General features: G+C 39.0%; 1 protein-coding gene across 1 annotated transcript in view; it reads right to left on the bottom strand.

Annotated features, from left to right (window-relative positions):
* The window catches only part of bma (SCY1-like protein bma), a 926,084-nt gene that overhangs the window by 557,067 nt on the left and 353,559 nt on the right, over window positions 1-15,458 (bottom strand). Inside the window, exon 3 of the mRNA XM_076196685.1 lies at window positions 2,992-3,171. Within this exon, the coding sequence (XP_076052800.1) occupies window positions 2,992-3,171 (180 nt within the window). The remainder of the gene's footprint in view (window positions 1-2,991; window positions 3,172-15,458) is intronic.

The following is a 15,458-nucleotide window of genomic DNA, read 5'->3' as shown; positions in this document are numbered from 1 at the left end:
TACAAATGCTAAGTTTAAACATAGGTTATATTATAAAAGGTTTAGTTCAATTATGTTGATATTTCTTGTCACTTGATAATTTGTGTTCGGGTTTATTTGGGGATGCGGTATGTGTGTGCGTTGGAGATGTGTTTCTGGCTACTTAGCCATTATCACGCACTGATCATGTGATGGTTGATCGCCTTAGGGTGTGGACGTATGTTTGTTCGTATGTGTGTTTTGATGTAATTTTTCATGGGTACTGTTACAATATGTAAGGTTACAGAGAGACAAAGAGAAAGAGAGAGAGAGAGAGGGGGAGAGAGAGAGAGAGCAAAAGAGAAAGAACAAGAGAAAGAGAACACAAGAGAGCAAGAGGGCAAGGGAGAAAGCGAGCGACATCGGGTCAGGAAGACCCCCCATCCCCATTACTACCGTCCTCCATCCCCACCCCCACCCCGCCTTCTCCGAGATTCGGGGAGGGATGTCGCCGAGACTTCTGGTTCCAAAGAAGAACGAGACGAAGCTCCAGGGCTCTTATGCTGTCCCGCGGTCCCAAGTCAGAGTCTCACCGAAAGGATCGAAAAGGTCAGAAAGGAGAATGTCGTTGTAAGGAGCCTGAAGATTTCGAAGAAACAACGTGGCTAAGCACTAAACAATTACCCTTTCCTTCTTAAATAAACACAAAAACATAAATATGGAAGAGACAGCAAGTGACCATAAAACATACACTAGGCAGTTCCATGTCCATTATTGCCTGTCATCCTTATTCATGAATATATCTAATCTTCTCTAACAAGCAATTGTTTTAGTGCTCATTACATGTTTACTAAGTCTATTCCATTCGTTAACCAATCTGTTCGTAAGCCAGTTCCTGCCTATTCCCTCAGCTAATTTTTTTCCAAATTAAACCCATTGCTACTAATCAGACATCGAAGGTGAAGCGTGAATAGAAAATGAACAATTATCCATATCTCCCTCTGAATAAAGTAATAAGAAGAAGAAAGAGAGGAGACGCTAAGCAGCTGCGGTCAAGGCCGTCATCTGTGTCCTGTTATGTGCTTGGACTATTGGGGGCATATGACAGCCATTGCTGGGTATCGGAAAGGAGTGCGGGATTCGAACCCACGTCAAAGCTAATGTGAGACCAGCACGCTTCCGTAGACGTCACCATAGCACCTTAGATAAAGTTAGTAAATAAGTAAATAGATAAATCATTAAATGAATAAATAAAGGTAAGTCAGAAACCTAAGAAGGTTTACCTAGATTGAACCCAATCTGAGGCAAAATTAAAACTATACTCCGATCCACAGTCTGCTGCATGAGTCAAACTTAGACGGCAATCTTTGAAGATTGCAATAAGGAGACTAGAAAATTGCTGCCGGAAAAACGCTAAACTTGAAACATGAGATAAGTGAGACTGCACTGCACGCACACACACACACACACACACACACACACACACACACACACACACACACACACACACACACACACACACACACACACACACACACACACACACACACACACACACACACTTGGTGGCGCGTTTGGTATAGTCCCCGACTGTCACTCCGGTGGTCTGGGTTCGAATCCTACCCAGGGCTGAAATGATTTCAGTATCGCTGCGCTTCGAGTCGTTACCCCAACTCTCGTGGGCCGTGAGTTAGGTGTGTGTGCGCGTGTAAGATCACAGCATACCATAGATCGGTCATACGAGCTCTGAGCTCTCTTCCGGAAGGGAAATAACTGTCGATCACAGGTCCAGCACGTGATCCAAAGACCAACGTGAATACACACACACACACACACACACACACACACACACACACACACACACACACACACACACACACACACACACACACACACACACACTACACACACTCCCTTGATAATTTTTTCGGGACCTCACCCCACACCATGAAACCTATATTTTTTAAATATATAAACATGTCTTTTTTATTGTAATCATTATCACTTGAAAATGTACAAAGTGTACGAAACGTCGTGAATACATTAAGAACGCTCCACTGTTTTACCATGCCTTTTGGGAAGTAGTATTTCTGTGCTCAACTCTACGCATAAATCTGCAGGTCAATAAGATGTATTTTTTAGTCAAATATGTATACATATATATATATATATATATATATATATATATATATATATATATATATGTATATACACATACACACACACACACACACATACACACACACACACATATATATATATATATATATATATATATATATATATACATACACACAAATTTATATACACACACACACACACACACACACACACACACACACACACACACACACATATATATATATATATATATATATATATATATATACACACATACATAAGCACACACACACGCACACACACTCGTGGCGCAGTTGGTAGAGTTCCCGGATACAAAATAGAAAATAGAAATAAACAAGGAAATAAAAATACAATGTAATACTCTTCACTGCCTTCCCTGGCTCATTTTAACGCCATACATCTCATACACACCTTGCACGTTGCTTTGAACTTTCCTATACGTTCCGTCTTTATTTATGAACATCTTGCATAGCTCTAATCTCTCCTTCCACCCTTCTGTAACTCCCTCTACCTATTCCTGGTTTTTTTCTCTTTTAGCGTGGAAACCTGGTTCACACCTCTCCCACCATATACCAAATCCTTCGCCTTTCTTCTACACTTTGTCTTACCTCTTTGTTATTTTCATTTCTTATATTAGTATTATTCAACACAATTTTCTCACAATATTCATCAGGTTTATTTTTCTGTATACACACTAAAACATTTGCAGAAAACCACTTGGAAATAAGAAGCGAAGCCCGAACGTTTTCGTCTATTTTAAGACATCCTCAGAGAACACGTAGATAACGTATATATATTGGAGTTAGATGCACAGGGCATAATTATACAGCAATACAACTTCACTTACTTCTGTTCCAAGCGTTCCAATATGACACAACAGCCTCGACTTACCTGTAGAATGCCGTACTTGAGCTCAACCTCAAGGAAGTTGTAGTCTTTCGTAACGGAACCCGAGGATTCTTTCTCTTTGGCTTTTTCGTCGCTGGGGCAGATGATGTTCGCTAAAGAACCGTAAATAGGCTCGGAGTAAAACGATAGTGTATCTGGTGTGTCTACGGGCCCCGCAACGACCTGGAACGAAGGAAGAATAGAACATAAATATGAAGGAAAGTACAAGAGACCATATGGCCTACACTAGGCGGTTCCAGGTCCCATACCCTTGTCATTCCGGCTCATATGATTACCTCATCTTCTCTTAAAATAACTAATTGCTTCAGCGCTCACAATTACAAAGGATTACAAAGGCGGAGCATGCCAACAGGAGACCTTTTGGTCCATATCAAGGTCGGATGCGAAAAAATCATAATAATGATAGATAAATAAATGAATGAATAAATAAAACTATAATCAAGTAAATGATAATAAATGAAGTAAATGCATAGGCATAGTTAGATAATATACAAAGAAGTAAATAGTAAATAATAATAAATTCACATATAACTAATAATAAACGAGAAGCAAATAATAATAAACAAAAAGACAAATGATAACAAAACAAATAAACAAATATTATAAAATAAATGACAGTCATTACAGCATCTTGCTTAGGTGCTTATCTAAATGATTCTTAAAGCTTCGTACTGAGCTACATTGCACTGCCTCTGCAGGAAGTTTATTCCATTCATTAACTACATGGTTAGCGAAGTTGTTTCTACCCACTTCCAATTTGAATCTATTCCCTGACAGTTTGAGACCATTGTTTTATGTCGGATTCTCACTCAGTATGAAAATTTTGTTACTTTTGATGCTATCAATTCCATTTAGAATCTTAAAGACCTGTATCAAGTTACCTCTGAGTCTACGCTTTTTTAGGGAAAACAAATTCATATGTTTTAGTCGGTTTTCGTATGATTTATTTTAGATATTTGGAATAAATTTTGTGGCTTGCCGTTGTAATTTTTCCAACCTCTCAATATCTTTAATGATATTCGGTGACCATAAGTGATGGACTTTTGAAGTCAAAAGTTCGTGCAATCAGTCCTAGAATCTTATTTGCTTTCTCAGAAGCTAAAATACACTCCTTAGATGATTTGAGATCGTTACTGATAAATATAATTACGCCGAAATCCTTTTCACTATTCACTTAAAATTTTTTTTCCAAATAACTTGTAATTGTACTTACTGTTATTTTACCTATTTCCATTACTTTGTACATAGGTTTGCTCATAAGTGAAAGTGAAAATGAATGTGTATGTACACACACACACACACACACACACACACACACACACACACACACACACACACACACACACACACACACACACACACACACACACACACACACACGACTCAAGGCGCAGGGGTAGAGTTCCTGGCCGCCATTACGACAGTCCTGGGCTGAAATAATTTCAGTATCGCTGCGCTGCGAGTCGTTACCCCAACTCTCGTGGGTGGAGAGTTGGGTGTGTGTGCGTGTAAGGTCACAACATTACCCATAGATGGGTCATATATGAGCTCTGAGCTCTCTTCCGTGAGGGAAATAGCTGTCGATCACGAGTCCAACACGTGATCCAAAACCATGGTGAACACACACACACACACACACACACACACACACACACACACACACACACACACACACACACACACACACACACACACACACACACACACACACATATATATATATATATATATATATATATACATACATATGTATATATGAATATATATATACATACATATATATATATATATATATATATATATATATGTATACATATATGTATATATATGTATGTATATATATATACATATATGTATATATATATATATACACATATATACATATATATATACATATATATACATATATATAGACATATACATATATATAGACATATATATATATATACATATATATTTATATATATATATATATACATATATATATATACATATATATATATATATATATATAGTTATAGCCAACCGTGAATCGAATGTGAATTTCAAATCTCCCGCCTGCTACGATCGAAGTTTGAAGCCGTCTCATCCAACGTTGTTCATAAGTACGTGAACGTATGCTATACGTTCGGCTTCGAAGCATGATCATGAATCACCACGCCACGCCCCACTCGACTATATAAAGGTGACCGGCCCCGAGCCGACCTTCTCTTATCTTCTACCAAAGTAATGTGTACAACGTGTGCGTGTTTGTTCGTTTGTGTGTGTGTGTTTGTGTTTGTACCTGTGTGTATGTGTGTGTGTGTGTGTGTGTGTGTGTGTGTGTGTGTGTGTGTGTGTGTGTGTGTGTGTGTGTGTGTGTGTGTGTGTGTGTGTGTGTGTGTGTGTGTGTGTGTGTGTGTGTGTGTGTGTGTGTGTGTATGCGTGTGCGGGCACCCACGCATGCATGGTTGTATTAGTGTCCACGTCTATGTATACAGCTATTATATATGTATCCTTCGAATGAAGTGTATTGGTGAATGCTGAAAGTAAATCTAGAAGTATTTCTTTTGATGGCGTGAAGAATCTTTTCATATATTTGAGTCCCAAGGCATACAATCAACTTCTTCCCTTTCAAGTAACTTCTAAACATGTTTTATTTATTCATTTATTTTTATATTCCTGTAGCCATCCGGGGAATTTGAAGAACACGGATCGATTTCTAATCAACACTACTGGCTGGCACACACTCAGGATGTCCAAGCACAAAGGGTACAGTTGACGCCTGGGTCAAACGTCTCGACATGCGCTCCTTGCCTTTTTTGCATTCACAACCAAATCAAGAAGAAGTCTCACATTCATAAAAACATTAGAATGAAGGAGTTTGCAAGAGACCATAAGGCCTACACTAGGCAGTCCCATATCATCTCATCTTCTCTTAAAACTACACATTATTCCAGAGCTCGCTACATGGTTACTAAGTCTTTTCGATTCTTTAACTACTCTGTAAGTAAACCAGGTCTCGTATATTTTCTTCTTAACACTGAATTGCTCCAATTACTACTGGTGTCATAGTATGATGACTGATTGCATTCCTCTACCTTGTGGGGTCGAAGGGACTCCCTTGAGGACCAGAGTGAAGGGGGGAGGGATAGGAAGAGGGGAAGGAGGTGAGTGCAACGACCTGTGAGAGGGCGCGAGTCGAACGAATGTGAGAAAATTGAGAGAAGTGAGAGAAATGAGGAATAAGGAGATAATATACCTCAGTTTATGCCATCATCACTCTTCAATCAAAAGGTGACACAAACATAAGAACATAAGAATGAAGGAGACTGCAAGAGACCATAAGGCCTACACTAGGCAGCTCCGTAAAGGATGAAATTACCACCTCTACCCTGAAGGATTTCACCGTTAGGGTGAGTGGCGAGGACCAAACTTGGGTTAAAAGGAACCACATATATATCGGTTAGTAAGGAGAGAGAAGGGGCGAAGAAAATGATAGAGAGAGAAAGAGAGAGAAAGAGAGAGAGAGAGAGAGAGAGAGAGAGAGAGAGAGAGAGAGAGAGAGAGAGAGAGAGAGAGAGGAAGGAGAGAGAGGGGGAGGGTGAGGGAGAGGGAGAGGGAGAGGGAGGGGGAGAGGGGAGAGGGAGAGAACCTGCTTTAGCATTCATTCAGATTCCCGGCAGGTAATTTCATCCACCCCCCGCCCCACCCTCACCCCCACACCAGCGAAAGGGTTCAGCACATGTTGAGGACGTCTCGACTCCTTTTTTCTCTTAAATTTACAACATCGTCTATTCTAGCTGAAGCCAAGGGATTTTATTCAGCTAAATTAAACCTTATTTGCATGCCAAGGAATAGGAAGGATGTGTGAAGGAGGGAAGGAAAGAAGGATTGATGGTAAGTAAGACAGAGATGAACAAGACATGTAGGTCAATTAAACTTAGGTCATACACACGACGAGAGACGGCATTAACATAAAAAAAATGGAAAAGACAACCAGAAAGAAGTTGAGGAAGAAAAGAAAAAGGAAAAAAGGAGTAAAAAGGGGTTAGGAGTCAAGCAAATAAGACCGTAATACTGGAAGTCTACGGTTGAGAGGAAATCTAACAGTTACTAGAAGAAAATAGGAAGGAAGAAAAATGAAAATGAAGACGTGTGGTGGCGAAAATAGAACGGCAGCAAAGAAGAACGTCAGAAGGGAAGGAAGAGGAGAGAGAAGGACGCCATTAAAGAAAGTTTATAAGACAAAAGGATGCCAGGAGAGGGGAATGGAATGGAAAGGAAGATGAACGGGAAAAGAAAATTAAGTAAAAGAAGCTTAACAAAGAAAAGAGGCTAAGGTAAGACGGCTGGAAAGAAAGAAGGTCATTAGAATAACCTAAACCTTATCTTATTATTCATTATGAAAATAAAATAAGAGAAAAAAAAAGAGGTTAAAAAAGGACGCGTGATGGTAGGAAGGAATGAAAGAGGGAAGGAAGAAGGGAAGAAAGGAGGAATGGGATGAGGAAAGGAAGAAAGGAAGGAAGGAAAGTGGAGAGGAAGGAGAGAAGGAAGAAAAGGAGGAAGGAAAGACAGAAGGGAGGAGGGAAGGAAGGGGAGAAGGAAGGAGAGGAGAAAGGAGGAAAGGGAAGAGGAAAGAAAGTAGGGAAGAAAGGGGGAAAGAATGAGGAAAGGAAGGAAGGAAGGAAAGTGGAAAGGAAGGAGAGAAGGAAGAAAAGGAGGAAGGAAAGAAGGAAGGAAAGAGGGAAGGAAGGAGGGAAGGAAGGAGGGAAGGAAGGGGAGAAGGAAGGAGAGGAGAAAGGAGGGAAGGGAAGAGGAAAGAAAGGAGGGAAGAAAGGAGGAAAGAATGAAGAAAGGAAGAAAGGAAGGAAGGAAGGAAAGTGGAGAGGAAGAAGAGAAGGAAGAAAAGGAGGAAGGAAAGAGGGAAGGAAGGAGGAAAGGAAAGACAGAAGGAAGGAGGGAAGGAAGGGGAGAAGGAAGGAGAGGAGAAAGGAGGGAAGGGAAGAGGAAAGAAAGGAGGGAAGAAAGGAGAAAAGGAAGAAAGGAAGGAAAGTGGAAAGGAAGGAGGGAAGGATGAAAAGGAGGAAGGAAAGATGGAAGGAAGGAGGGAAGGAAAGACAGAAGGAGGGAAGGAAGGGGAGAAGGAAGGAGAGGAGAAAGGAGGGAAGGGAAGAGGAAAGAAAAGAGGGAAGAAAGGAGAAAAGGAAGAAAGGAAGGAAGGAAAGTGGAAAGGAAGGAGGGAAGGAAGAAAAGGAGGAAGGAAAGAAGGAAGGAAGGAAGGAGGGAAGGAAAGACAGAAGGGAGGAGTGAAGGAAGGGGAGAAGGAAGGAGAGGAGAAAGGAGGGAAAGGAAGAGGAAAGAAAGGAGGGAAGAAAGGAGGAAATAATGAGGAAAGGAAGGAAGGAAGGAAGGAAAGTGGAAAGGAAGGAGGGAAGGAAGAAAAGGAGGAAGGAAAGAAGGAAGGAAGGAGGGAAGGAAAGACAGAAGGAAGGGGGGAAGGAAGGGGAGAAGGAAGGAGAGGAGAAAGGAGGGAAAGGAAGAGGAAAGAAAGGAAGGAATTTGGGAAGGAAGAAAGGAGGACACGAGATAAAAAGGGGAGGACAGCAAGGCGACAAGAAGGAAGAAGTCTAATTCAAACCCTAATTCAATTACGCCTCCAGGATTTCAACCCCCTCCCCCCCCCCCAACCACCACCAACTTTCCCATTTCGGTATCAAAAAGGACAAAATGTAATTTAGGGCACCATATTCGATATGACTTTGCAGAGGTCTGACAAATAAGGAGATCGAAAGGTGTGTGTGGATTAAAGCTGCATGAGACACGTTCTTATTGTGACAACCTCAATAACTCGTACGGTTATTAAAACGGTTTGACAAAATGAGTAAGGTCATTTAGGACATCAATATATATTTTTCTGTTATAAACATCAGGACACTTTACCATTTTTCTTATCAGCATGAATACCATGATCATAGTTACAGTATCAGGGATGTAAATATTTTGACACTAAATGCAAACTTATCAAGAAACAATTTGCTTTAGCGATCATTGCGTCACTTTGACCCCGAGAACCCTCTCTCCTTTATCGAAAGCAAGGCAGCTCATAGAACCAACATCTCGTTCTTCTTTCCCCTTTTGACTAAAGGCCTTCCTTGGCCGCAACTTGGGCACTCAAAATACGTCAACTACCAGCAGTAACTCTTCACCAACGGCCTTAACCCATTCAACTCCGATGACAAGATGTCTTGTCATTTGGTCAAATAAAACAAAAAATCATAAAACACCAAAATGTTTGATCAAACACCAGAAAAATATGACGTCAAGCCTCGCTTCGCTCGCAGCGAAGCGAGGACTGACGTCATATTTTTCTGGTGTTTGATCAAACATTTTGGTGTTTTATGATTTTTTGTTTTATTTGACCAAATGACAAGAATCTTGTCATCAGAGTTTAATGGGTTAAGACAGCAGGGCAGGGCGCATATAGGTTCAAGAAGGAAATAAGCAAAGACTGGTTTAACAACTGAGTCGTTAACGAATAGAATAGACTTAGTAACCATGTAGCAAGCGCTGAAACAATTGGCTGTTTTAAGAAAAGATTAGATAACCTTATGGAGAAGGATAATAGGTGGTAAGGGACATGGAACTGCCTAGTATAGGCCTTATAATCTCTTGTGGTCTCCTCCATTCTTATGTGCTCATTATTGTCAGCGTATCACTGTAAAACTTAGACTAGGCGTATTACTTATATAATTACTGTATTGTATTATTGTCAGTGTATCACTGCTATTTCAATAAACCTATTATTATTATTATTTTTATTATTATTATGTTCATCACCTACTTAAGTGACCTTTGGTACCACCTAGTGCAGGGGTTCCCAAACTGGGGGAAAGTTCCCCCTGGGGGGGAAATTTGAAGCTACCAGGGGGGAAATAATTATACTACCTACAAACTATAAAAATCTCAGATGAATTCTCTCATGTCTGAGAGAGAGAGAGAGAGAGAGAGAGAGAGAGAGAGAGAGAGAGAGAGAGAGAGAGAGAGAGAGAGAGAGAGAGAGAGAGAGAGAGAGAGAGAGAGAGAGAGAGAGAGAGAGAGAGAGAGAGAGAGAGAGAGAGAGAGAGAGAGAATGCCTGTTTATCGGTATATATGTACATTTGAAAAATAAATTAGTAAGTAGTCACAGTGTATTTTAACTACTCTTTCCCTCATACACATGAAGGGTAAAATCTGGATGGTTGAACTGGGTGCAGGGGGGAAATGACAGAAAAAAGTTTAGGAACCACTGATCTAGTGAATCCCTCCTTTCAGGTGCAGTGGCTACTTTATTTTCTATTAATATTATTTTTTGTATATTTTTTATCTGAGACTTTTCTTTATATTTGTAAATTTTCTAGTCAAAAATACACTGTTTAACTTTGATTATTTAATTCTATTAGACACCAGACGTTCTTAGTCGGTTTAAAGTGATTTCTTGAACCTAAACGATTGGGGTGGATTTAGCTGAAAGTCTTGGCTACCAAGCCAATCTCTATAAGCATGCCAATGCAGACTACTTAAATTCACTTAAAGTACAAAATTAATCCAATGTAATTCGGTTAGAAAATGGAACGTAATTCCCTTTACTTTGCTTGCAAACTCAAAAGTAATTTCACACACTAAGTGTTGCCTCAAGCCCCCAACAAGTTGCCAGTTCATTAAAATGATGCCCGCACATTTTCAACCCTTTCGCGTCCGTATTCGACTTGTATGTTTATCGTGGCTGGCGACATCTGGCTTTTTTTTTTTTTTTTTTTTATCCGACCTAGATATGGACCAAGAGGTCTCCTGTCGGCATGCTCCGCCTTTGTAAATCCTTTGTAAATCAGCTGAGGAAATCCCTGCAAATATCAGAGTACAACAACAACAAAATGTAGGAGACTGCAAGAAGCCATAAAGTCTACACTAGGTAGTTCCATGTCCCTTACCACCTGTTATCCGTATCCGTAATAAGATCTCGTCTTCTCTCAAAACAGCCAATTGCTTCACCGCTCACTACACGTTTTACTAGAAGTATTTAATTCATTAACCACTACTGGTAAACCAGTTCTTGGCTATTTCATTCTTAAACCTGAGTTTGTCAACTCTAAGTCCATTACTACAAATTCTGCCAAACTGTCTAAATATGATGATATTGCCTGTATTACCCTAATTCTATTTCCCACCGGTGATTTAAGTCAGGTGGCAAAGATTTCTTATAGACATTGATGGATGAAACTTGCTTCTCAGTGTCTTCGTACACTTTTTGGAGTTTGTAACAAATTACCAGACGATGTTGGTCACCTAAAGGAAGAACCTTGACCTGAACTGAGTGTCTACCTACCGGGGCATCGGAAGTGAGAGTAGCTCTCTTCTTTAAATCCCCTCTTTTTATTCCGCCTGCCGCCAGACGATTTAATACATAACCGTGACACCCTTTCCCCCTCCCACAGTGAAGACGAATAACCCTTGGCATATGTGTTACTAAGAAGCTTCAGTAGTTTTGTATACCGAAAAAGACTGTACAGTAATATTTTCTATAATCAACTCGAAGGAGAAAAAATCATCTCCACCGCCTAGAACGCATCCTAAGGATCCGAGCAAATACAAGGTGGGTAACGATAAATCTATGCAAACTAAGCTGTGTATGATTCACCCGTCTCAATACAGACTACATGTATATACAAGTACAGTATATATGGATACTGTATAATATATATATATATATATATATATATATATATATATATATGTATATATATTGGAAAGAGGCTATTCTGAATATAGGCTTTGTTGAAGTCTACAGCAGTAGTAGCATTGTTCAGCCTTTAAGAAGTACTCTCGATATTTCTAATGAAAGAGCGGAGGTTGGAGGTCAGTGTATTGATAGAATCTCCAAGGAACATGTTTACTCTAGATGTCTTTCGACCCAATCAGATGTCATCTTCAGGAGTTACAATACACACAATGATATAAGAAACAGGAATGAAATATGAGGTGTGGCGAGGGAGATTTTGTACCCGCGAAAAAACACTGGGACAGGATGTCATATGAGGTGTGGCGGGGGAGATTTTGTACCCGCGAAGAACCCTGGGACAGGAAGTCGACGTAGCTACCCACAGGGTGCCAACAGGTTCCCCGTAGGTTGCTGGTAAGGTTTCCTCATTGATGGGAGTGAAACTTCAGGTTGTAGCTGGATATTGATGGCGGGTTTATCCATACGAATAAAAATTGATTCTGTCTTGTTCTCGATACAGTATCGTTGTTTGTGTTTCTAGTTGTTGCCTGGTGAGGGAGTGTCCATGTGTATTACTGGTGTGACGGAGTATGGTCCCGTCCTGCAAATGTGCCGTCATCCTTTTTGACAAGGTGTAGTGGTTGAACGTATATACCGTGAATTGAGGCGACTGCAGTCACCAAAGTTGCAATGAAATTGATATATGAGATTCACCTCTTGTAAAGGCCTTGTCTGTGGGAGGCAACTATTTTTCATGGTGAGGTTTGATGTTCTTTTTGTTTTGTAAAAAATTATGATCTTCAGGATGGCGTTTGGGTTTGTAGGGATCACATATGTGCTGATGATCTTTTTTACAGCCTTTTCGTCTTCTTTGTATGCGGAAGACATGAAGTTCTTGTAGAAGAGGGAAATGTGACAAAGTTTTTCTGTTGGTGAGGGGGCTTGTGTCATGAAACAATTAGTTGATGAGGCAATAAAGCGACATCTAGAGATTTTCATGACACAAGCCCCCTCACCAACAGAAAAATCTTGTCACATTTCCCTCTTCTTCAAGAACATCATGCCTTCCGCATGTCTTCAGAGGAACATGTTCGGAATTACAAGGAGGTCCTTCTTCAGGAGATGAAGGAGCATGGGAGCCGTCACGTAGTCTGTGGGATCCTTTCGAGGATTTACGTTGGCATGTGTTGGAACGGTATAGCCATAGGGATCAATGAGAAGATATCGCGATTGTGCACGCAACTGGGATACTACTTTCTTGATCCTTGGTATATTCTTTCCAGGAGTCATGACTTTTATTCTTCTAATGGGATTCACCTTACTCGCAGAGGTAAACATGTTCTTACAAACCTCATTGTGGGAGTTTGTAATGAACTAGTTCCCTTTTTGGGGTAGGAACTCAAAGGGAAGGGGAAATAGAGTTTATTTGGGGAAAACAGAGTAGGGTATAGTGATAATGTAGAGCAATATGAAAAAAGTATTGCTAAAAAGAGACAGGCTTATAAGAAATACAAGTGCTCGGGTGCACGTAACGACTATCAAAGTTATGTGATAATACAGAGAGATTTAAAAAAGACAATAAAAAGCGAAAACGATAATACGAAATTAATATCACTGATAAATTCAAAGATAATCCCAAAGAATTCTACAGTTACGTTAGAGATAAAAAGGTTATTAGGCATCACAATGGCCCACAATTTTCTGCTGACGGTCAACTGAAACGAAGGAATGTGTAATATTTCACACAATTATTTTAGCTCAGTATTCGTATACGAAACACCTCAAACTGAACTCCAAACTGAAACCTGTGAAAAATCTAGGGTAAACTTACTCACTACGGTAGATATAACAAAATAAATAAATTAAAAGGTGTATAGAGAAACTCAAAATTAATAAAATACCAGGGCCTGACGGTTGGCATCCAAGAATCTTAAAGGAAATGAAAAATGGGATTGTTGTTCCATTATAAATTGTTTAAAAAAAGCCATCATATCTGGAGATGTCCAAGAGAATGGAAGGTAGTTAACGTCACCCCAGTGTTCAAAAAAGGTGACAAAAAGAAACCAAATAACTACAGGCTTCAATCGTAGGAAAAGTGATGGAAACTATCATCAGATATGCTATCGAACATCGTTTAGAAAGTAACTGTTTGATAAATGATAGCTAGCATGGCTTCAGACGGAAACGTTCTTGCGTGACTAATTACTCGAATTCTACAACACAGTCATCTCGAATTATGACAAAAGAAACAATATAGATTTAATATATTTAGACATTGCAAAAGCTTTTGATATCATCTCCCACGAAAGACTAATTACTAAATTAGCTTCACACGAAGTAAGTGGTAGCCTATTAAGTTGGACTAGAAATTGGTTGAATGATCGAAAACAGAGAGTTGTTTTAAATGGCAAAACTTCTACATGGAAAAATGTTACGAGTCGACTTCCTTAGAGTTCCGTTCTTGGGCCACTTCTATTCATAGTATATATATATAAATTATATAGACCACAGGCTAAAATCTATTGTCTCCAAATTTGCTGATGATACAAAATTGTGCGGCATGGCAAATGATCACTTCAATCAATTAGATATTCAAGATGATTTAGATAAATTACAGCAATGGTTTGAAAAGTGGCTAATAAAATTTAACACAAGTAAATGCAAGATTATGCACGTAGGTAAAAATAACAGTAAGTATGATTACAAGTTATTTGGAAATTCGTTAACAAAAGTGGACAGTGAGAAGGATCTAGGGGTAATTATCAGTAATGATCTCAAACCATCTAAGCAGTGTATTTCAGCCTCTTAGAAAGCAAATAAGATTCTAGGACTGATTGCGCGATCTTCTGACTTCAAAAGCTATTAACAAGCTATATAAATCGTTAGTTCGTCCATATTTGGAATATGCTATTTCTGTATGGTCACCGAATTTCATTAAATATAATGACAGATTGGAAAAAGTACAAAGGAGAGCCACAAAACTGATTCCAAATATAAAAATAAATTATACGAAAATCGACCAAAACATATGAATCTGTTTTCCCTAAAAAAGCGTAGACTCAGATGTTACTTGACATAGGTATATAAGATTCTAAAGGGGATTGATACCATCAAAAGTGACAAAATTCTTACACTGAATGAGAATCCGACAAGAAATAATGGTCTCAAGCTGTCAGGAAATAGATTAAATTTGGAAGTGGGTATAAAGAAATTCGCCAACCATGTAGTTAATGAATGGAATAAACTTCTTGCAGAGGCAGTGCAATGTAGTTTAGTTCGAAGCTTTAATATTCGTTTAGATAAACATTTAAGAAAGCTGCTGTAATGACTGCCATTTATCTTATATTATTTGATTATATGTTTGTTATTATTTGCCTGTTTATCATTTGCTTGATTTCCATTTATTATTATTTATTTGTCAGTTCATTATTATTTACTATTTACCTGTTTGCTTATCATTTAAGTTTACCTATGTATTATTTATTTTATCTATTACTATTTATATTATTATAAATCTTATTCTGTTTGATCTATTTTTTTTATCATTTATATATATATTTTTTTCGTATCTGACCTAGTTATGGACTAAAAGGTCTCCTGTCGGCATGCTCCACCTTTGTAATTCATTTCTAATCCAGACACACGCTCTATTACTCTCGTAAAAACTCTTGACAGCCCCTAAAAGCTTTCTTCCTATGCCGTATATCTG

This window comes from Oratosquilla oratoria, chromosome 13 (assembly GCF_046742065.1).
Source record: "Oratosquilla oratoria isolate Oo_2021 chromosome 13, ASM4674206v1, whole genome shotgun sequence".
NCBI lineage: Eukaryota > Metazoa > Arthropoda > Malacostraca > Stomatopoda > Squillidae > Oratosquilla > Oratosquilla oratoria.
Note: the sequence above shows the minus strand (reverse complement) of the source record. Positions and strands in the feature narration are given on the sequence as shown.